Source organism: Grampus griseus, assembly GCF_964374135.1.
Source record: "Grampus griseus genome assembly, chromosome: 8".
NCBI classification, from domain to species: domain Eukaryota; kingdom Metazoa; phylum Chordata; class Mammalia; order Artiodactyla; family Delphinidae; genus Grampus; species Grampus griseus.
This window is the reverse complement of record NC_139002.1, coordinates 97,284,583-97,308,101: the sequence shown is the minus strand read 5'-3', so window position 1 is coordinate 97,308,101 and position 23,519 is coordinate 97,284,583. Positions and strand designations below refer to the sequence as shown.

General features: G+C 38.5%; 1 protein-coding gene across 1 annotated transcript in view; it reads right to left on the bottom strand.

The window, feature by feature from the left end:
* The window catches only part of CSTPP1 (centriolar satellite-associated tubulin polyglutamylase complex regulator 1), a gene marked incomplete at its 3' end in the record, with an annotated part of 185,564 nt that overhangs the window by 95,586 nt on the left and 66,459 nt on the right, over positions 1 to 23,519 (bottom strand). Inside the window, exon 3 of the mRNA XM_082660053.1 lies at positions 8,485 to 8,615. Within this exon, the coding sequence (XP_082516179.1) occupies positions 8,485 to 8,615 (131 nt within the window). The remainder of the gene's footprint in view (positions 1 to 8,484; positions 8,616 to 23,519) is intronic.

Below are 23,519 nucleotides of genomic sequence, written 5' to 3'. Positions count from 1 at the left end.
AATGGATCAAAGACCTAAACTTAAGAGCTAAAACTATAAAACTCTTAGAAGAAAACAATCCAACGGCTTCTTGACATTGGATTTGGCAATGATTTCATGGATATGACACCAAAAGCACAGGGAACAAAAGAAAAAATAGATAAATTGGACTTCATCAAAACTAAGAACTTTGGTGTATCAAAGGATACTATCAAGAAAGTGAGTAGACAACCTACAGAATAAGAGAACATATTTGCAAATCACATGTCTAATAAGGGATTCATATGCAGATTATGTAAAGATCTCCTACAACTCAACAACAACAACAACAATAAACAACACAATTCAAAAAAGTGCAAAGGGCTTAAATAGACATTTCTCCAAAGAAGATATACAAATGGCCAATAAGCACATGAAAAGATATTCAACATCATGAGTCATCAGGGAGATGCAAATCAAAACCACAATGAGATTCCACGTCACACCAATTTGAATGCCTATTATCAAAACAACAAGAAATATCACATGTCGGTGAGGATTGGGAGAAATTGTGCATTGCTGGTGAGAATGTAAAATGGTGTAGCCACTGTGGAAAACAGTATGGCAATTTCTTAAAAAGTTATACATAGAATGATCATATGATCCAGCAATTTCACTCCTAAGTACATATCCAAGAATCAAAGACAGGGACTCAAACAGATAGTTGTACACCCACGCTTACAGCTGCATTATTCACAACAGCCAAAAGGTGGAAACAACCCACGTGTCCACTGACAGATGAACGGATAAACTAAATACGATATACACACAGTGGCATATTATTCAACTATAGAGAGGAATGAAATTCTGATACACACTACAACATGGATGAACTATGAAAACATCATGCTTAGTGGAATAAGTCAGACACAAAAAGACAAATATTGTATGATTCCACTTATATGTGGTACCTAAAATAGTCAAACGCATAGAGACAGAAAGTAAAACAGTGGTTATCAGCAGCTGGAAGGGGGGGAATGGGGAGTTATTTTTTTTAATGGGTAAAATGCTTCAATGTGGGAAGATGAAAAAAGGGAGATAGATAGTGGTAATGGTTTTAAAACAATGTGCATATAGTTAATACCACTGAACTGTACACTTAAAATGGTAAATTTTATGTTATTTATATTTTACCACCAAAAAAAGATTTCTCAATTTAAAAAGTGGTTAGAATAGCAAATTTTATGTAATGTATATTTTACTGTAAAAAAGAGAATATTTTAAAAAAACCTAGATTTAGTTTCAAGATGAGAGGACTTTAAGGTCACTTCTAATTATAAAAAATTTTGAGACATCATGATAACAAGGAGAAGAGAGAAAGAGCATCTAGTTGAGGAATAAGAACCTGACTCCTTGTTCTGAATTATGAGTGTAACCTTACCTTTCAAGTGGTTATAAATGGACCAAGAAGTTCTAGCAATGACAGCAAACTCAAATGCCTATAGAGGCCAGGCAGGAAACGTAAGCAGGTGAAGCAAGGCAGCTGGGGATGGTGGTAAATCTGAGTCTACGTGCCCTGTCTAAAGAGAGCAGCTGTACCTCCGTCCTGGCGGTAAATCTGAGTCTACATACCCTGTCTAAAGAGAGCAGCTGCACTTCTGCCCTGGCAAACTGTCTTCTTGTTAGAATGTCGTCATGGTATTGGGAGGACTTTCCATTTTTAAGTGAAATTGAATTGAGATTTTTATGTTAAATGTTGGCATCAAATTAAAAATATGTATTTTTAACACCGCAAACCAAGAAAACATATCTGCAGGCCAAGGCACGTGCAGTCAGCTGACCACTAGTTTGTGATCTCTTTCATAGCATAAAGCCTGGACTGGAATACAAAAGAAGGAAAGGAAGTACTACTAATCAGATCCTCACCAATGTTTAAAGTTTGCGGGACTTCCCTGTTGGTCCAGTGGTTAAGAGTCCGCCTTCCAACACAGGGGACGTGGGTTTGATCCCTGGTCGGGGAACTAAGATCCCACATGCCATGGGGCAACTAAGCCTGCATGCCACAACTACTGAGCCCGCACCTCAACAAAGGACCCCGCATGCCGCAACGAAGATCCCACATGCTGCAACTAAGACCCAACGAAGCCAAATAAATAAATAAAATAAATATTAAAAAAAATTAAGTTTGCATACAGATCATGATCTAAATCTTTCTAATCCTTGTTTAGAATCACCAGTGGGTATTGAATATTGTTTTAATTAGGTATCATTTAAAATAGCACAGCTTTGAATGGGTCAGTTTTTAGTGGGGCACTTAGAACATGAAGTTTAGTGCCTTGCATATAGTAGGTGGTCAATAAGTGGTAGCTACTATTATTTTCAAACAAGGCTCTTACACGATATTGAAAAGTTAGCGTAAAACAGATTTTCAAAACCAACCCTACACCCAATAGAAGAAACGATAATATAACCCATTCAAAAATCTATCCTCTTGGGTTTCCCTGGTGGCGCAGTGGTTGAGAGTCCACCTGTCGATGCAGGGGACACGGGTTCATGCCCCGGTCCGGGAAGATCCCACATGCCGCAGAGTGGCTAGGCCCGTGAGCCATGGCCGCTGAGCCTGCACGTCCGGAGCCTGTGCTCCCACGACGGGAGAGGCCACAACAGTGAGAGGCCCGCGTACCACAAAAAAAAAAAATCTATCCTCTTGTAGTGATTGGGAAATGGTGAGCCTTCATATTAAATAACAAATCATTTACAGATGTTGGGTGCTAGGAATAGTTATTGGCAAAACAAGGTTCTTGCCCTCATAAAGGTTACAATTTAATAAGGGAGATGGACATTAAGTAAAGAGTCATCCCAAAAATATTTAGTCAGAAACTGTAATAAATGATGACTGAAAATTACAGGATGCTTTGAAAAGAGTAATGAAAGGATTTAATTCAGATGAGGAAGGGTCATAGGGAAGCCCCCTTTAAGGAGCTGACCTTTAAACTAAGACCTAAAAGGATAGAGAGGTCAGCAGCCTAAGGGTATTATGTATGGAGGGTGAGGAGGGTTGGGTGGGAGAGGAGGTTGTGACAAAAGCATTCCAGGAATGCTTGTGTGACACGTGTGACAACTCCAAATAACCAAAATAGAAAAAAGGAAAAATTAAATAGAGGGGGAACTTCCCTCGTGGCGCAGTGGTTAAGAATCCACCTGCCAATGAAGGGGACATTGGTTTGAGCCCTGGTCCGGGAAGATCCCACATGCCGCGGAGCAACTAAGCCCATGAGCCGCAACTACTGAGCCTGCGTTCTAGAGCCCGCGAGCCACAACTACTGAGGCTGAGAGCCACAACTACTGAGGCTGAGAGCCACAACTACTGAAGTCCACGTGCCTAGAGCCCGTGCTTCACAACAAGAGAAGCCACCACAATGAGAAGCCCGCGCACCACAACAAAAGAGTAGCCCCCGCTCACGGCAACTAGAGAAAGCCCGCGTGCAGCAACGAAGATGCAACACAGCCAAAAAAAAATTAAATAGAGGGAAAGATTAAAGTTATTGCAGGTAGAGAGGGGACAGATTTGAGGGGACATCAATTGTCAATGTTCTCCCTGGAGAAAAGATTCTGAAGAAAGAAGTAAAAATGAAAAAATAAGAGGAAATTAGGAATAGAGAAGAAATATGTAAAATGGGAGCTAGGAAACAGGAACTTGAGGTTGAAGAAATTATTTGTTTATTTATTTAACCTGGTCACATCAGGTTTCCGGGGAAAGTGATGAGAGGTGAAGCACTGGTGGGAACAAGTGGAGAGAACCGGCTGCTAGAGGAGACCTCAGGAGTGAAGAGATCACACTGAAGGATTTTTGTTTGTTTGTTTAAAAAATTACAAAGGAGGGCTTCCCGGGTGGTGCAGTGGTTGAGAGTCCACCTGTCGATGCAGGGGACACGGGTTCGTGCCTCGGTCCGGGAAGATCCCACATGCCGCGGAGCGGCTGGGCCCGTGAGCCATGGCCGCTGAGCCTGCGCGTCCGGAGCCTGTGCTCCGCAACGGGAGAGACCACAACAGTGAGAGGCCTGCGTACAGAAAAAAAAAAAAAAAAAAAAATGTGGCCTTTGTGAAGACAAGTTTGAATATGAGCTGTGCTACTTATAAACTATATAGCCTGTGCAAGTCACTTAACTTCTCTCTCAGTTTCTTTATGTATAAAACAGGATAATAATCACACCAACTCATGTTTGTTGTGTGAATGAAATGAATGAATACATGTATAGCATTTTGCTCAGTGGCTGGCACAATAAGCATTCAGCATCATTTTCTGTTGCCACATTGTTCTTCTTACCATTTTCCAAAGGAACCATGATGTTTCATGTCATCATACTTTCAAAAATCTTGTTTTTTCTTTTCAGAATGTACTCCTTCTTTGCTTAACAGCTTTCTACTACTCCAAGATCCACCCTAATTGTCTTTACTTCTTTAGAGCCTTCCCCAACTTCTGCAGGAAGAACTATTTCTTTCCTTGTGCTATTACTGATTCACACAGGCTTTACTAATCACTTATACTCTAAGGAAACTACTTCTAGGCTACTCTGTTCCTTCTCCCGGAATGTGAGCTCTTTGAGGGCAAGCACTGTCATTTACTTATCTGTATTTCCAGCATTTCATACACTCTCTGATGGAGAACACATTACACACTAAAAACATAATACTGTCTCAAGTCAGCTCTCTGGCTTCTTTGTCATTCATTGGTCACACACTTATAGGTGTGTGACCTAGACCAGTTATTTAACTTTCAAAATCTCAGTTTTATTTTCTGTGCAAAGGAGATAATAAAAGTATCTACCTAATACACAGGATTAGAAAAATGAGATAATCTACACAGGAAGCACTTAATAAATATTAACTGCTATTATTATCATTATTTTCATTTCTGATGCTGTATTTTATGTCTAGAAATTCCATTTAGATTTTTCTAATATCTTCCATTTATCTCCTAATCATATTCATATTTTCCTTTACATACTTGAGCACATCTATATGACTTAAAATAACTGTCTAAAGGTCCTTGCTAGCTAATTCCCCCATCTCTGTCTTTTCTGAGTCTGTGTTTCTATTGATTTATTTTTCTCCTGGTTATGGGTCATATCTTCCTGCTTCCTGTAATTTCTAGTTGGATGCCAGACTTTGTGAATTTTATGTTGTTGAGTGCTGGATTTTGTTGAATTCCTTTAAGGAGTATTGAATTTTGTTCTGGTATATGCAGTTACTTGCAGATCAGTTTAATGCTTAAGCTACTGAGGACTCTATCCAATGCCCAGTGTATTTTGAGGTTTCTCTCAAAATAGAAGAAACTAGCCTTGTGAGTACTCCAGGAATTGTCTGGCCTACTGTTTTCTAGTGGTTCTTTTTCCAACCCACACATGTGCAGAGTTTGTAGTCAAAGACTCAAATACCTCCTTGCAGCTCTCTGGAGCTAAGTGAGCAATGCCCTTCTCTCTGGTACTTGGCCTTGTAAATACTGGCCACCTTGGCCTCCCTAAACCCCAGTCTCTGCCTCTTCAACTCAGTAAGACCACCAAGCTCTTTGATGATCTCCCTGTACTGTCACTTGGTAACTGCCTCTCAGGGACCATAGTTCCACACTGACTGTTGGTCCAATGTCTGAAACAGTTGTTTCAGATACTTTGTCTGATTTTCTAGTTGTTTATAGCAGGAGGACAATTCCCTTAGTATCATTATTTTATTAAATGAAATATATATATTCACTGGTAAAAGCACAAAGCTCAAAACTAAATTCTCATAAACTGAAAATAAACTGTGGACAAAAGCTCTTTTGAGCCAATATCCCTAAAAAGAAGTAGAGATTTACTTCAAGGGAATTTCAATCTTTGCCAACTTGGAAAATTTAGACTAATATTTCTGTATTGAAAAAAATACCAAAGTGAGAAGTTGAATTTTAAAGGCTTATTACATTTGAGTAGATCTTTTTGCTTCCAAGAGTCTAAAGTTGTCTAGATAGCAAGAGACTCACTGCAGTTTTCATGAGGTTATTTGAAATTCAGACACAGGGAAATTAGCATCATTCAATACTCAGTCATGCAGGAATGACATCGTATCTCTGTACTTGCTAAAAACTGGGATAAAAGATTTCTTGCCAGAAGGGATCAAGGTCCTTAGTTTTCTACAGGTGGCTTCACTTTTAGATATGTTACGCTGGAACCCAGCTCATCTTTTGCCTCCTCCCAGAAGAGTCAGTTTCCTCTTGATAATGCTACAATATGTACATGATGTTCTAAGGAAGTTATCTGCAGGAGAACAATATAATAGCAGGTCCACTGAGTAGGTGTCTGGTACTTGGCATTCTAATTGAAAAAATGGGACTTAATAAATACTTTCCTTTGGAATCTTGCCTCTGAGTGTTTTTGCTCATTCTGGATTAAAATTGGAGACTGACACATTCTGGGACTGAAGGTTCCTGGAGGAAACTGAGAATATATTAAAACTATTTAACCAAAGATCTTAGGATCACCTAGACGCAAATGTTGCATTTGGTATTTCAGAAATCAGAGACTGTCTGATTAAGAAGCATGACAATAAATATCCAGCATAAAATCTAGGTCCTACTGGTGGCACAGGAGAAACAGGGAGAACTTGGAGCTGCTTCCTCTCAGCAGCTGGATGAATCATTGGCAGCTGCTATAAGAAAGATAAAGAAAACCACATCTGCTTAGAGTCCACCACTATATGGATCCCTTGTGATAATAAATAAATTACTGAAGAGGCCTCACTTGTAAGTCATGAAAAGAATTAAGGATATCTGAAGATTATTTTCCACAGTTATCTCCATGTGCTATTTCACAGAAACCAGCTCTAGCTATATGCACCATTCTTTGATATAATGAGTATTTAATATATATTTGCTGACTGGTTAAGGGACAGAGAAAGGATTAGGAAAGACAGGTTCTGATGAAATAGTACAAAATTCATCTATACACTCACAGCTCCCAGTTTTGTTTATGTGGAGACCAACAAGATAGTTTTTCTGAGCTAGTTCGCTTAAAATTGAGTTCACACTGATTTTCGACTACTAGTCATATATTTTGTAAAGAAGATGATGCTATTCTCAATACGCTTGCACAATAGTGTAATTGAGATGGATGATCTCTAGAGTTACTTGTCAGTAGTAGAAACAGCATATTAGTAAATCTGGTTTCTATTTCCAAATTTGCTACTGTGCAATCCTTCTGCGAGTTACACAATTTTGTTATTTATAAAATGGGCACAGGGCTTCCCTGGTGGCGCAGTGGTTGAGAATCTGCCTGCTAATGCAGGGGACACGGGTTCGAGCCCTGGTCTGGGAGGATTCCACATGCCGCGGAGCAACTAGGCCCGTGAGCCACAACTACTGAGCCTGCGCGTCTGGAGCCTGTGCTCCACAACAAGAGAGGCTGCGACAGTAAGAGGCCCGCGCACCGCGATGAAGAGTGGCCCCCGCTTGCCACAACTAGAGAAAGCCCTCGCACAGAAACGAAGACCCAACACAGCAAAAATTAATTAATTAATTAATAACCTCCTACCCCCAACATCTTCTTAAAATAAATAAATAAATAAAATAAAATAAAATGGGCACAATAATATCTACCATACCTATTTCTTAGGATAGCGAAATGATCTAATCAGAAACTAGGTAGAAGGAGTTTTAGCAAAAAAGTTTCAGTAGCTATATATAAAGTAGCAGTAGCATCAGTTAGAGCAGGGTAGGGGATCCTGCAAATTCAATGAAAGCAGGGAGCATACCTATTTTCTTACTATAACCCCAGCACCAGGTACATGGTAAGTCTACCAGATAGATTTGTTGAATGAATGAGGAAATAGTTTAGGCCTTCCTCTACTTTAAGTTAGGTTTACTATAGAAACTGTCAAAGATATTCGATACTTATTTGGAAAAACATAATATGAAGATGGGAATAAGAACAGGCCTTTGAAAACAGACGTGAACAAAAGTTTTGATGTAGAGACTCTATATCTGAAAATTTTGGAGCAATTTAATCTATTTTAATATCCTGAATGTAAGAATTTAGTGCCATTTTTTTAAAAGAAGCTCTCAGTAAGGGTCTTTCACCCTTCATATCACCAAAATAAAGTCTCAGTAAACACATTTTTGATCAGTGTATTTTTTAATATTTTCCTTGGGTTATAATCATAAGATGCTGAACCAACAATATGCAAATTGATCCTAAGTTTCATTTGTTTTAAAATGGGAATTATATTATCTACCACAGAGAGACGTTGTGAAGATTAAATGAATTACTGCACATAGATCTCAGAGTTACACTTGGATCTTAATAAGTGCTTCAGTGACGGTGATGGTGATGGTGATAATAATATTGATGGCAGTATCTCTGACACAAGACAGATAGCTCATTAAAAGGTGTTCCTAGAGCCTTGAAGAGTATGCACTAAAACAGTATTTATACTGAGCAAAAGAAAGAAGTTTGGAGGGAATAAAGGAAGGCAAGAAAAAAATTTGGGAAGACTTACCGCCATTTTTGCCTACAGTTCGGAAGCATCTCCAGAAGGCCCGTAAGAATGATGCCCTATTGTGAGGGGTGGCTTGGATGAAGCTGAATTCCCGAAAAAGAATGTGAGTTCCCTGACATACACTGTTAAAACTGCAAAGAGAAAAATCAAGGAATTATCATTAGATGGAGAGTTACAGAAGGCTGGAATTAGAATGAAAAGTCAAGAATATATAGAACAACTGCCCAAAAGGAGAAAAATCTTTTTTTCTCCAAAAAAACTCTGAACTATAGATTAGACCAAGTCCTTCTATGAGGAATTCTCTTCACATAACTATATCTCTTTGAAAACTCTTGGAGTTCAATTCCTCTGAGTGCTTCCCACCTCCTACACACACACACACTGAGGAAGTTTTAATCAGTCATTAGAGCATCTCATATAGTGGGAAATCTTTGTCTTTAGCTGGATGACACTGGCACTCATATCTTTTTGGAGAATACTTCTCCCTCTACCCCACCTGAAATTTATGTTTCCTTAAAGATATTCTTTTTGTATTCTCTCTGACCTATATCAGCTGTCTTAAGAACAACATGGCTTATGGGAACATAACTGGATTGTCTGTTCCAGTTTGGGGGTGGTGGCGTATACCTCCTCTCTGACAATAACGTTAGAGGAAAATCCATGTGCCAAAGGATATAAAAGGTTCCAGACAGACACTAAAGGCAAGTAAGAAAAACAAGGGTAGAAAGCGGCCCCTGAATGAGAGTATGAAGTAAAGCCCTAGGGCCCAAGTGAGTCATTGTTTAAGCTGGGCTGGGGAAGGGGAAAAAATGTACTCCATTGCCTTTGGGTTCTTCTGCCAAAGAAATAAAGTCTGTAGAGCCTGATGTAATCTAAAAATGGAAAATCCACCAAAGCACAGGCAATTATCCAGTAATCATCACTACCAAAGGCAGACTTCTGGTTCCAGAAAACTCCTAAAGTCCCTGACAAGTAAATCATGAGTGGAAAATATGTTAATCTTTGTAGAGAAGCAGACATTAAACTGAAGATGGCAAGCAACAGAGGGATAGTGGTAATCCCAAATGTCACTTTTCATTTGTTTAGCATTTAAAGGGGGAAAAAATTCTGAATCTCTGAATTGAACAGGAAAAAATTTCAGGAGCCATCTAATCCATTTTCCTTTGCCCTGACCAAGTTCAGAGGGAAGTGTTTAACCTGTCTTCAACATAGAGTATATTATCACTTAGGATAAAATTAGCCTCCTTCTGTCAATATTAACAACACTGCATGAAAAAGCGAATTACATACCCTTCTTCCCCCATGGAAAACTAGCATACAAATCTAAGATACTATGAGAAAGTATGAGGCAAAGAGTTAGAAGAAAGATTTTTAAAAAGCAACGAAAGTGTTAACCTAATTACGCAGTTTGCAGTGCTGTTGTGTTGAGTAAAGGAAAATGAAAAATAAAGCAAATGAGCTGTTACAGGTAAATGGAGCAGGCCACATTTCTAGCAAATGAAGTCTAGCAAATGATAACATTCTAGCCTAAATTTATGAAGCTACCCAGTAAAGAATTAGTCCCAAAGTGTGCTACACAACCCCCAGGGTAAAAATGCTGGTGTCTAGGTCATGGTCTAGGCTGTAAAGGAACTAATACTAGTGAAATTATATCCTTAGTGTAGCTTTTAAAAAATATCTTCTTTTAAGCTAGGGAGTAATTTATTCATTGAAGAATCTAGCTGAGCCTCATTGTATAGATGAATAGAATATACATAAGAATTTATAAAATAGGAATTTTATACAACAAACTGATAGGGCAAAGTCTTACAATACTGAATATAAAAAGACATAATTGTATTTACACTACTGCCTTTAGATAATTCATACCAATAAAATTCATATTTAATTAAAAATAAAAATAATTAGAAATGTTTGATTAGTATGGAGATAATCAGATGACCAGTTGATCATGTAGCTGATCAGTATGGAGATCAGAATCACTATCTAAAGAGTTAATAGACAATCTTAGTATAACCAGGGAAATTCTTTTAGATAAGATGGCTGTAAAGAAAAAGCAGAAAATGCGCTTGCTCAAAGCTTTACTGTTTCTCTTCAACCTGAAATCTCTTTTTCCTACCTCCAACTCTTAAAATTCTATCCATGTCAAATACCATGTTTTGCATGAAATCTTTTCCTGATTCCTCCCACCACAGCCCATTCCCATCATATCTCACTTATAACTCTCTAATGGTACTCACAATTTTGCTGCCTTGTTTTAAAGTTACTGGATGTATTTCCTCTATTAGATTCTATACAATAATCAATTAGGCTGCACTCATCTTTGTCTCCGTTGCATTACCTAACACATAGTAGATACTGCTCCATAAATGTCTGTGGTAGTTGATTTAGAAAGAAAAGAAAAAAACAGATGAATAACACCAGGCAGAAAGTATCAGGATTTATGTTTGTAACTAGCCATACTAGTGATACTGAAAGTCAAATTTCTACCATCTTTTTAAAAGTCTAGAACTTTGGTCTGATATTAGTATTGTAATACTGCAATACCAGCTTTTTTTTTTTTAATTAGTATTTGCCTGGCATATCTTTTTCTATGCTTTTAATTTCAATCTTTTTGGGTAATTTTTAAAAGATACTTCTTGGGCTTCCCTGGTGGCGCAGTGGTTAAGAATCCGCCTGTCAATGCAGGGGACACGGGTTCGAGCCCCGATCTGGGAAGATTCCACATGCCGCGGAGCAGCTAAGCCCGTGTGCCACAACTACTGAGCCTGCGCTCTAGAGCCCATGAACCACTACTGAACCCGCATGCCACAACTACTGAAGCCTGCGTGCCTAGAGCCCATGCTCCACAAGAGAAGCCACTGAAATGAGAAGCCTGCACACCGCAACGAAGAGTGGCCCCCTCTCGCCGCAACTAGAGGAAGCCCATGTGCAGCAACGAAGACCCAACACAGCCAAAAATAAATAAATTAATTAATTTAAAAAAAAAAAAAGATACTTCTCTTGTGAGTGCTGCACAGCTGGATTTGGTTTTTTACCCAATCTTACATTCTCTGTATTTTAGTAAGTTTTTTATATATTTGATTAATTTCTGCCATCTTTTGTCTTTTTATTTTTTTAATTAATTAATTAATTAATTTTTGGCTGCATTGGGTCCTTGTTGCTGCATGCGGACTTTCTCTAGTTGCGGTGAGCAGGGGCTACTCTTTGTTGTGGATGCTTCTCATCACAGTGGCTTCTCTTGTTGCAGAACACAGGCTCTAGGTGCGCAGGCTTCAGTAGTTGTGGCTCGCAGGCTCAGTAGTTGTGGCTCAGGAGCTCTAGAGTGCAGGCTCAGTAGCTGTGGCGCATGGGCTTAGTTGCTCCACGGCATGTGGGATCTTTCCAGACCGGGGCTCGAACCCGTGTTCCCTGCATTGGCAGGCGGATTCTTAACCACTGTGCCACCAGGGAAGCCCTTATTCTGTCTTTTTTAAAAAATATTTATTTATTTGGCTGTTCTGGGTCTTAGCTGCAGCACATGGGATCTTCGTTGCTGCATGTGGGATCTTTGTTGCAGCATGCAGGATCTTTAGTTGTGGCATGCAGGATCTAGTTCCCTGGGATCACACTGGACCACCAGGGAAGTCCCTTATTTTGTCTTTTCTGTGAACTGTTATTCTTTGACTTTTTTTCTCTTTTCCTACTTTTTAGTGTGTTAGTAAAGTTTTTTAAAAATATCACCCCCCCAAAAAAAATATATCACCCCCCAATTAGTTTGGAAGCTATGACAGAATCTGTAAACTTTTAGTATTTCTCTTAAATTTAACATACATATTTAGCTATACATTTTATTTATTTATTTGCGGTACGCGGGCCTCTCACTGTTGTGGCCTCTCTTGTTGCGGAGCACAGGCTCTGGACACGCAGGCTCAGTGGCCATGGCTCACGGGCCTAGCCGCTCCGCGACATGTGGGATCTTCCCGGACCGGGGCACGAACCCATGTCCCCTGCATCGGCAGGCGGACTCTCAACCACTGCGCCACCAGGGAAGCCCTAGCTATACATTTTTAAAATGTCAAATTAATCATCTTTATCACTCTCCAAAACAAGGAACAAAGTACACTTAAATAACTTATTAGCACTCTTCTCATCTTCTGATACTATTTTCTAGAATTTGAATTCTACCTTTTTTTAATTGAAAAACTTTTTTTTTTTTTTTTTTTTTTTGCGGTACGCAGGCCTCTCACTGTTGCGGCCTCTCCCATTGCGGAGCACAGGCTCCGGACGCGCAGGCTCAGCAGCCATGGCTCACAGGCCCAGCCGCTCCGCGGCATGTGGGATCCTCCCAGACCGGGGCACGAACCCGTGTCCCTGCATCGGCAGGCGGACTCCCAACCACTGCGCCACCGGGGAAGCCCTGAAAAACTTTTTTTATTGTGGTAAGATATATATAATATTTATCATTTTAACCATTCATAATATTTATCATTTTAACCACTGTAAATGTCCAATTCAGTGGCATTAAACATATTCACAATCCTATATAACCATCATCACTATCTATACCCAAAACTTTTTCATCATCCCCAACAAAAACTCTGTATCCATTTAAAAAATGGCTCCCCCTTCTAGCCTCCTCCCAGACTCTGGTAACCTCTATTCTACTTTCTGTCTCAATGAATTTGCCTATTCTAGGTACCTCATTTAAATGGAATCATACAATGTTTGTCCTTCTATTTCTGGATAATTCACTAAGCATAATGTCTTCAAGGTCCATCCATGTTGTGGAATACTGCAAATTTCATTCTATTTTAAGACTGAATAGCATTCCATTGCATGTATATACCACATTTTGTTTATCCATTCATTTGTCAATGGCCACTTGGGTTGTTTCTACCTTTTGACTGCTGTGAAAAATGCTATGAACTTGGGTGTACAAATATCTGTTCATGTCCCTCCTTTCAATTCCTTTTTGATACATGCCAAGGAGTAGAAATGCTGCATCAAAGAGTAGTTCTAAGTTTAATGTTTTGAGAAACCACCAAACTGTTTTCCACAGTGTCTGTACCATTTTATATCCTCACCAGCAATGCAGAATGGTTCCAATTTCTTCATGTTCTTGTCAACGTCTGTGCTTCCACCACCTCTTTTTTATTTTTGGCTGTGCTGTGCAGCATGCGGGATCTTAGTTCCCTGACCAGGGATTCAACCCACGTCCCCTATGGAAGCATGGAGTCTTTTTTTAAAAAAATAAATTTATTTATTTATTTATTTATTTTTGCCTGCGTTGGGTCTTCATTGCTGAGCGTGGGCTTTCTCTAGTTGTGGCGAGTGGGGGCTACTCTTCGTTGGGTGCGTGGGCTTCTCATTGCAGTGGCTTCTCTTGTTGAGGTGCATGGGCTCTAGGTGTGCGGGCTTCAGTAGCTGTGCTCACGGGCACTAGAGCACAGGCTCAGTAGTTGTGGCACATTGGCTTAGTCGCTCCACAGCATGTGGGATCTTCCTGGACCAGGGCTCAAACCCATGTCCCCTGCATTAGCAGGCGGATTCTTAACCACTGTGCCACCAGGGAAGCCCTGGAAGCATGGAGTCTTAACCACTGGACCGCCAAGGAAGTCCCAACCACCACGTGCTTTTTTAATAGCTCTCTTAGCAGGTGTGAAGTGGTATCTCATTGTGGTATTGATTTGCATTTCCCTAATGACTAATGATGTTGAGTATCTTTTCATGGGCTCATTAGCTATTTGTATATCTTCTTTGGAAAAATGCCCATTTAAGCCCTTTGTCCTTTTATGAATTGTGTTGTTCATTTTTTGTTGTTGCTGAGTTGTAAGAGATCTTTACATAATCTGGATATGAATCCCTTATTAGATATGTGATTTGCAAATATGTACTCTCATTCTACAGGTTGTCTTCTCACTTTCTTGATAGTATCCTTTGATGTACAAAAGTTCTTAATTTTGATGAAGTCCAATTTATCTATTTTTTCTTTTGTTCCCTGTGCTTTTGGTGTCATATCCACGAAATCATTGCCAAATCCAATGTCAAGAAGACATTGGATTGTTTTCTTCTAAGCGTTTTATAGTTTTAGCTCTAAGTTTAGGTCCTTGATGCATTTTGAGTTAATTTTTATATAAGGTGTGAGGTAAGTTTTTCTTTGCAGACAGGTATCCAGTTTTCCCAGCACCACTTGTTGAAAGACTTTTTGAGCAGTCCTTTCCCCAGTGAATGGTACCCTTGGCCCCCTTCTTAAAATCAATTGATCTTACATATGAGGGTTTACTTCTGGGTTCTCTCTTCTATTTCAGTGGTCTATATGTCTGTCCTTAAGCCAGTTCCACACTGTTCCAATTACTGTGGCTTTGTATTGAGTTTCAGAGTTGGGAAGTTTGAGCCTTCCAACTTTATTCTTCTTTTTCAGGATTGTTCTGGCTATTTGAGGCCCTTGCAATTCCACATGAATTTGAGGATTGGTTGTTCTATTTCTGTGAAAAAAAAAAAGCTGTTGGGGCTTCCCTGGTGGCACAGTGGTTGAGAGTCTGCCTGCCGATGCAGGGGACACGGGTTCATGCCCCAGTCCGGGAGGATCCCACGTGCCGTGGAGCGGCTGGGCCCGTGAGCCATGGCCACTGAGCCTGCGCGTCCGGAGCCTGTGCTCCACAACGGGAGAGGCCACAGCAGTGAGAGGCCCGCGTACCGCTAAAAAAAAAAAAAAAAAAAAAAAAAGCTGTTGTAATTCTGGTAGGGATTGTGTTGTATCTGTAGACTGCTTTGGGTAGTACTGACATCTTAACAATGTTAAGTCCTCCTTTCCAAGAACATGGGATGTCTTTCCATTTATTTAGGTCTTCTTTAATTTCATTCAGCAGTGTTTTACAGTTTTCACTGTGCAAGTCTTTCATCTCTTTGGTTCGATTTATTTCTAAGTACTTAATTCTTTTAGATGCTGTTGTGAGTAGAATTACTTTCTTAATGTCCTTTTTGGATTGTTGATTGCTGGAATAAAAACACAACTGATCCTGCCTCTGTGTATCCTGCATCTTTACTGAATTCATTTATTAGCTCTAGTAGCTTTTTTTGTGTGTGTGGTATGCGGGCCTCTCACTGTTGTGGCCTCTACCGTTGCGGAGCACAGGCTCCGGACGTGCAGGCACAGCAGCCATGGCTCACGGGCCCAGCCGCTCCGCGGCATGTGGGATCTTCCTGGACCGGGGCGCGAACCTGTGTCCCCTGCATCGGCAGGTGGACTCTCAACCACTGCGCCACCAGGGAAGCCCACTAGTAGCTTTTTTTGTGGATTCTTTGGGATTTTCTGTACATAGGATCATGTCATCTGCAAACAGATAATTTTACCTCTTCCCTTCCAATTTGGATGTCTTTTATTTCTTTTGACTCTACTTTTTTTTTTAATGTAAAAAAGTTATTAATTTTTAGTTAATAGCTAATTAAGTTTACCAACATTTCATACCAATTTTCATCCTCACTACTATTTTTTGCTCCTTCTCTCTTGGTTCAATTATTTTCTTGCTAAAGTTCATCTTCTAAGAAATGTCCATTTCAATTTTTTGGACTTGACACCAAAAGCAAAGGCAACAAAAGTAAAAATAAACAAGTGGGACTACATCAAATTAAAGAACTTCTGCACAGTAAAGGAAACCAGCAACAAAATGAAAAGGCAACCTACTGAATGGGAGAAAATATTTCAAATCATATTCTGATAAGGGGTTAATATCAAACTATATGAAAAACTCATACAACTCAATAGCAAACAAAAACAAAACAAAAAAACAATCTGATTAAAAAATAGGCAGAAGATCGGAATAGACATTTTCCCAAAGAAGTCATACAGATGGCCAACAGGTACATGAAAAGGTGCTCAACAGCACTAATCATTAGGAAAATGCAATCAAAACCACAATGAGAGGGGCTTCCCTGGTGGTGCAGTGGTTGAGAGTCCGCTTGCCGATGCAGGGGACACGGGTTCGTGCCCCGGTCCGGGAAGATACCACATGCCACGGAGCGGCTAGGTCCGTGAGCCATGGCGACTGAGCCTGTGCGTCCGGAGCCTGTGCTCCGCAACGGGAGAGGCCACAACAGTGAGAGGCCTGCGTACCACACAAAAAAATAATAATAACAAAAATAGAACTATCATATGATTCAGCAATTCCACTTCTGAGTATTTATCTAAAGAACTGCTCAAAAAGATATCTGCACCCCCATGTTCATTGCAGCATTATTTATAGAAACCAAGATATAGATGCAAGCTAAGTGTTCACTGATGGATGAAGTGATGATAGAGAAAATGTGATATATATACATAATGGAATATTACTTGGCCATAAAAAAGAAGGAAATTTTGCCATTTGTGACAACAAGAATGGACCATGGGGGCATTCTGCTAAGTGAAATAAGACAGAGAAAGTCAAAACAAATACTTCATATAAGTATGATCTCACTTATATGAAGAATCTGAAAAAGAAAACAAAACAACAAGCTCACAGATACAGAGAACAGACTGATGGTTGCCAGAGGCAACCATTTTGGGGGATGGGCAAAATGGGTGAGGGGGGTCAAAAGGTACAAACTTCCAGTTATAAATAAGTCATGGGGATGTAATGTACGCCATGTGACTATAGTTAATAATACTGGCACATTTAAAAGCTGCTAAGACAGTAAGTCTAAAAAATTCTCATCACAAGAAAAAAATTCTGTAACTATGTGTGGTGATGAATAATAACTAGGCTTACTGTGGTGATCATTTCACAATATATACAAATACCAAATCATTATGTTGTACACCTGAAACTAATATAACGTTGTATGTCAATTATACCTCAAGGTAAAAAAAAAAAAAAAGAAAAAAATTGAAAGAAAAAAAGAAAGGTCCATTTCACAACATACATGTATGTCAAGTCATTATGCTGTACACCTTAAATTTATATAGTGTTGTATGTCAATTATATCTCAGTAAAACTGGGGGGAAAAGTTGGAAATTATTCAAGAAAAAAAGTAAAGAAAGAATGGTCCACAATCATTATCTGAAATCCTTGGGACCTCTCTGTTTTGGAACTGACAAATTTTTGGATTTTATAAAGGCAACATGTTGGACAAACTAGCTGTGATATAACACATCCACTGGGTCTGGGGAAGCAGCCCACAGTCAAGCATATTAAAATTTCCACAGTGAAACATATAGTCACACTAGGTAGGATAAATAAAGACCAAAGACAGCCTCATAAACTAGTTCAGGTCAAATGTGCCCACAAATGAGTTTGCTGAAAACTTACCAAAAAAACCTTGTTTTTTAAGCTTTTTTGAGTTCTGAATTGTGAATTTCTGAATACTCATAGACCTGTCATTTACACAAAAGTCTGTGGGTGGTAAATACTCTTGCTTTTCATCTTCCTGAAAATATCTTTATTTTACCCTCTGGAGTTATGATTTAACCAGGTGGAGAATTCTGGATTGCCATTTATCTTCCCTCAGCACTTTAAAGATACTACTCCATTGTCATCTGGCACCTATCATTGTTGTCAAGATGCCAGCAGTCAAACTTCTGACATTCTTGATGGAGTTAATCATTCTTATCATTCATATAAGCTATTTTCTTTATTGTTAATGTTCTACAGATTCTACAATGTGTCTACCATGTAGGTTTATTTTTGTTTATCTTGCTCAGGACTTTCACCTGACTTATGTATTTTGTCAAATCTGTGAAGTTCTCAGCCAGTATCTTTTAAAATATTGCTCCTTTGCCATTTTCTCTATCCTTTTCTTCTAAATCTCCTATTAGATATACATTGTTGCCTCTCAGTGTCTCTCACCTGTCCTTTTATAGATTTTATCTCTTGATCTTTGTGTTACACTTAGTATTATCTTCTAAATTATGAATTCTCTATTCTATTATGTCTGGTCTAGAGTTCATTCTCTCTCAGTTTTTAAAAAATTCAATTAACTTTTTTATTTCTAGAACTTTCAATTTGTCTTTTAAGGCTTATACATGGCTTTGTTTCATTTTGCCTGTTCTTGTTTCCCAATCTTTGTTCTCTCTTTATTTATTTTTTTATTGAAGTATAATTGATTTACAATGTTGTGTTAGTTTCTCATATACAGCAAAGTGATTCAGATATATATATGTATATATTCTTTTCTATTATAGGTTATTACAAGATATTGAATACAGTTCACTGAGCTAGACAGTACAACCCTTGTTGTTTATCCATATTTTGTTCTCTTTTTATATTACTACTATTCTTTCTTTTTTCTCCCTGAGGATCCTAAACTTCATTTCAAAATCAATTTAAAATAATTAATTAACTTTATTTTCTCTGGAGTAAATTTATATTTCAATTGCTGGGTTTATTGGCTCTTTTTCTTAGCATCAGTTTTCCTTATATGTTTTGGAATTGCAGTGTGCAAACTCATCTTAAGTGGCAGGCTTTATTCTCTCTACTTGTTTATTCTCTCACTGTCTCCTGGAGACAGATCCTAGTTCAGAACTAGGTCTTATATTGGATGACTTAAGACTCCATTCCTGATGATACTGGGGATATCACAGAGACCACAGAGACTATCACTGAATCCCTGAGTAGCTTAGACCTGAGTAGCAAGACTAAGTCTTGACTACAAGGGTGTCTGCTTCCTCTTGTACTCCCAGGTTTTATATAAGCCATTTTCCAGATAGCAATAATAAGTTTTTTTATGAATCCCCTTTAAAGGGGTAGAGGAAGAAAAGTCTGGCTTTAGTCTCTTGCCCTGTGTGTGACACTTTTAGTCTTTACTATTCCATAAGAAATGAGCACTTAGTTACCTATGCTTGCTTCTGAACCCAGAGTACAGGAGGCCTAAGGTTTTAGTCCCATTAACATTGTGGTTTTGTTTAGTTCTTGGTCTATAGGTGAATTTATATTGATTTTACACATGGCTATATCCTTTAAACTTTCTCTCAGAAAATTTTATCATTACCATGTGTTTGGAATGAATAGGAGGACCAAATCACAAACACTGAAAGCCATTATGACCAGAAATCCAAAACAAACTTTCTACCTGCATAAAAATGTACCTTCTTGGGGCTTCCCTGGAGGCGCAGTGGTTGAGAGTCCGCCTGCCGATGCAGGGGACACGGGTTCGTGCCCCGGTCCGGGAAGATCCCACATGCAGCAGAGCGGCTAGGCCCGTGAGCCATTTGTGAGCCTGTGCTCCACAACGGGAGAGGCCACAACAGTGAGAGGCCTGCGTACCGTGTACCGCAAAAAAAAAAAAAAAAAAGTACCTTCTTATTAATTTTTCATTGTATTTAACTAAACTGAAATGTTCTTTAATAGTCATGAATCTTGAGAACAAATTAGTGGTTACCACAGGGGAGAGGGGTAGACGGAGGGGCAAAATAAGTGGAGGGAATTCAGAGGTACAAACTACTAGGTATAAAATAAATAAGTTACAAGGATGTAACATACAACACAGGGAATATAATCAATATTTTATAATAATTTTGTATGAAGTGTAATCTATAAAATATCAAATTACTATGCTGTACATCTGAAACTAATATAATATTGTAAGTCAACTATACTTCAATAAATAAATAAAATTGGATCACAAATTTTGAAAAAAGAAGTTATCAATCCTACTTGTAAAATCAAACAAAAAAGTTCCTAAAAATATCTTAAAGGCCATACAAAAGTATATCAGATGCCTGCCTCAAACAGAGTTCTCCAAAAACCAGTATTTAAATTTCATTGAGCAAAATCTTTCATTTTCCTTAAGTTGTTGGTTTTATTCCCTTGAGATGTCAATTTTTTTTAAGTTTGAAATAATTTCAAATTTACAGAAGAGTTACAAGAATAGCACAAAGGATTCCTGCATATCCCTTACCTAGATTACCTGAATGTGAATATTTTTCTACATTTGCTCTCAGTACAACATTCTTTCTCTCTCATTCTCTCTCTACTCTCTGTCACACCCATACATATATGTATAAATATAGGTATTTATATATATTATATTTCAGAACTGTTTAAGAGTAAGTTGTAGACATGATGCTCCTTCACCCCTAAACACAGTATGTATTTCCTAAAAAATAAGTAATTCTCTTATGTAACAATAGTACAATGAACAATATCAGAAATTAGAATCGATATAATACTTTTATCTAATCTACAGACCTTATTAAGATTTCACTAATTGTTCCAGTAATGTCTCCTTCATAGGAAAAGAAAATTCAAGATGATACATTGCATTCAGTTGTCATGACATTTTAGTCTCCTTTAATCTGAAACAGTTCCTGGGTCTTTCTTTGTATTTCATGACATTGACTTTTTTTTTTTTTTTTTTTTTTTTTTTTTGCAGTACACGGGCCTCTCACTGTTGTGGTCTCTCCTATTGCGGAGCACAGGCTCCGGACGCGCAGGCTCAGCGGCCATGGCTCAAGGGCCCAGCCGCTCCGCGGCATGTGGGATCCTCCCGGACCGGGGCACGAATCCGCGTCCCCTGCATCGGCAGGCGGACTCCCAACCACTGCGCCACCAGGGAAGCCCGACATTGACATTTTTAAAGAATACAGATTGTACTCCAATTTGGGTTTGTCTGATGTTTCCTCATGGTTAGATTCAGGTTATACTCTTTTGGCAGGATTATCACAGAAGTGATGCTTAGTTTTCCCAGTGCATCATATCAAGAGGCACTTGCTGTGGATTAGTCTAATTACTGGTGATATCAACTTTGGTCATATAGGTAAAGCAGTGTCTGCTAGGTTCACCCACTGTAGAGCCATCCTTTGTAATTAGCAAGTATCTTGTGGGGAGATACTTTGAGGCTGTGGAAATATACTGTTACTCTTCAAACTTTCATTTGCTACTTTCAGCATCTACTGATAATTCTTGCCAGAAACAATAAAAATGATGATGGTTTGCCAAATGGTTATTTTCCCCCTAATTACATCATTTCATCTACCTTTATAAGTTGACTTTCTACAATAAAGAGAAGATACATGTAAATATTTTTATTTCTTGTTCTTTCTTATACTATAGGTAGCATAATACAGATATTCTTTTGTCCAATTCATAGGGATCTGATGATCTCTTTTTAAGCTGTCATGAATAAAAAGTTCAAGAACTCTCTGTTTGGATCCTCTGGCCACAAGAGAACCAGAGATATCAAAATTAAAATGTCTCTGTGAATTATATCATTTTTATCTTAAAAGGTATAAATAAAGTTATTAAAATGAAATTGAGAACAAATGTCTCAAATTGATTTTAACAAGAAAATAAATTATTTAAATTTCATAGTTTTCGCATTTTATTTGCTTAATAGTTGATTAACTCTAGAGTAACAGATCAAGAAAATACAGCAGAAGCTGTGCTTAAAATTAATGACTTTATAACCAGACATTTGTAAACATGTTAAGTAGTGTGAGTTCTTGATAAAATTTCATTTTCTCATTTAATAACAAAGGCTGTTTATACAGAAAAAAGTCAACAGACTTCTATTAAGTGGTATCTGTTTTCTCCTGAAAAACTAAAGAAGTTCTAAGAATTCGTTTATGGTATCAATTCCACATAAACACCTTAATGTTGGATATTAAAAAGCAAAAAGTCAGAATTGATTTAAATGACTTTGGTGAAGTGGCCAGTAACTCAAGAACTACCAAGGAAAGAATTAAATATAAATGTCATCGTAGTAGATTTACAGACATAGCCATTCACATTCTAGATAAAGAAATAACAAAGAGCAAAAGGACCAGATTAAAATATTCCAGTTCATTTTCAATGTGCCAAGAGGCAAAAGTTCAAAGTTCCTATAATACTTCAAATCTTCCAGGTACTCCTTGCTCTTACTCAAAATGAAAACAGCCAATGAGTACTGACCTACACAATTAAATTGGATTGCAGCAGTTTGGTCTTCTTAGGCCAGTCTCTTGTCTCCTTTTTTCTTTCTAAAATCAGGCAAGCTCATTAGAATATACTATCTTCTGTTAGAATTGGGACTGTTTTTTGCTGTTTTGAGATGAGTTTATTTGCAAGAAATCCTAAACGGATCTACTAAGAAAGTAAAATATGAGAACAGATCACACCCAATTATGCAGCACAAACTGGCCACACAAGGTGATAAATACACAGGGTAGAGATCAACCTCTGAAAAATAAATAAGATCAAAGATCCAAAACATTTTGTAAAAAGTCATGATTTAAAGTAACCTTTTATTGCTTCTGGAAGCAGAAGGAAAAAAGATATTCCATAGAGAGGGAATAGAAAAGAAAGCTTTTAGGGCATATTTCCCATTAATGGATTGGAAAAACTAGCAGATTGGCGTTTTGTGCTGCAAAAAGTCACCAAACCCTAAAGATGTATTCCTGGGGCGTGATTTGGTCCCCAGAACTAACTAAGCCTGGGTTTGTTCTTTCCTTCCTTGTGAAGTTCAGACGAAGCCTAAGCCCTTACGTGTCTTCTTTCCATTGCCTATCTGCTGTAGAATTTTGCAATGCTAACTTGATGAGAGAAATCGGTGAAGCATGTCAGCTTGGTCTATGTTGCAGAACCCCAAAGTATTATAGTTTCGGCAACACACTTGAATAGAAGTTACCTCACACGAATTTCTTTATTATAGTGCTACAAAGAAATATCTGCAGAAAAGTTTAATGCAGAATTTCTAAAACCATCTAACTCTCTACTGGGCTGTTATAATCTATTGTTCAAACATACAATACACCCATAACAGGAAAAAAATAAATGAACATCATGACCCTGTATCCAAGGAGAAATTTGACCAAGTGTGTGTGTGTGTTTTAATTAATGAATTGATTGATTGATTGATTTTTGTCTGCTTTTGGTTCTTCGTTGCTGTGCATGGCTTTCTCTAGTTGCGGAGAGCAGGGGCTACTCTTCGTTGCGACGCGCAGACTTCTCATTGCGGTGGCTTCTCTTGTTATGGAGCACGGGTTCCAGGTGCGTGGGCTCAGTAGTTGTGGCTTGCGGGCTCTAGAGCGCAGGCGCAGTAGTTGTGATGCACAGGCTTAGTTGCTCCACAGCATGTGGGATCTTCCCAGACCGGGGCTC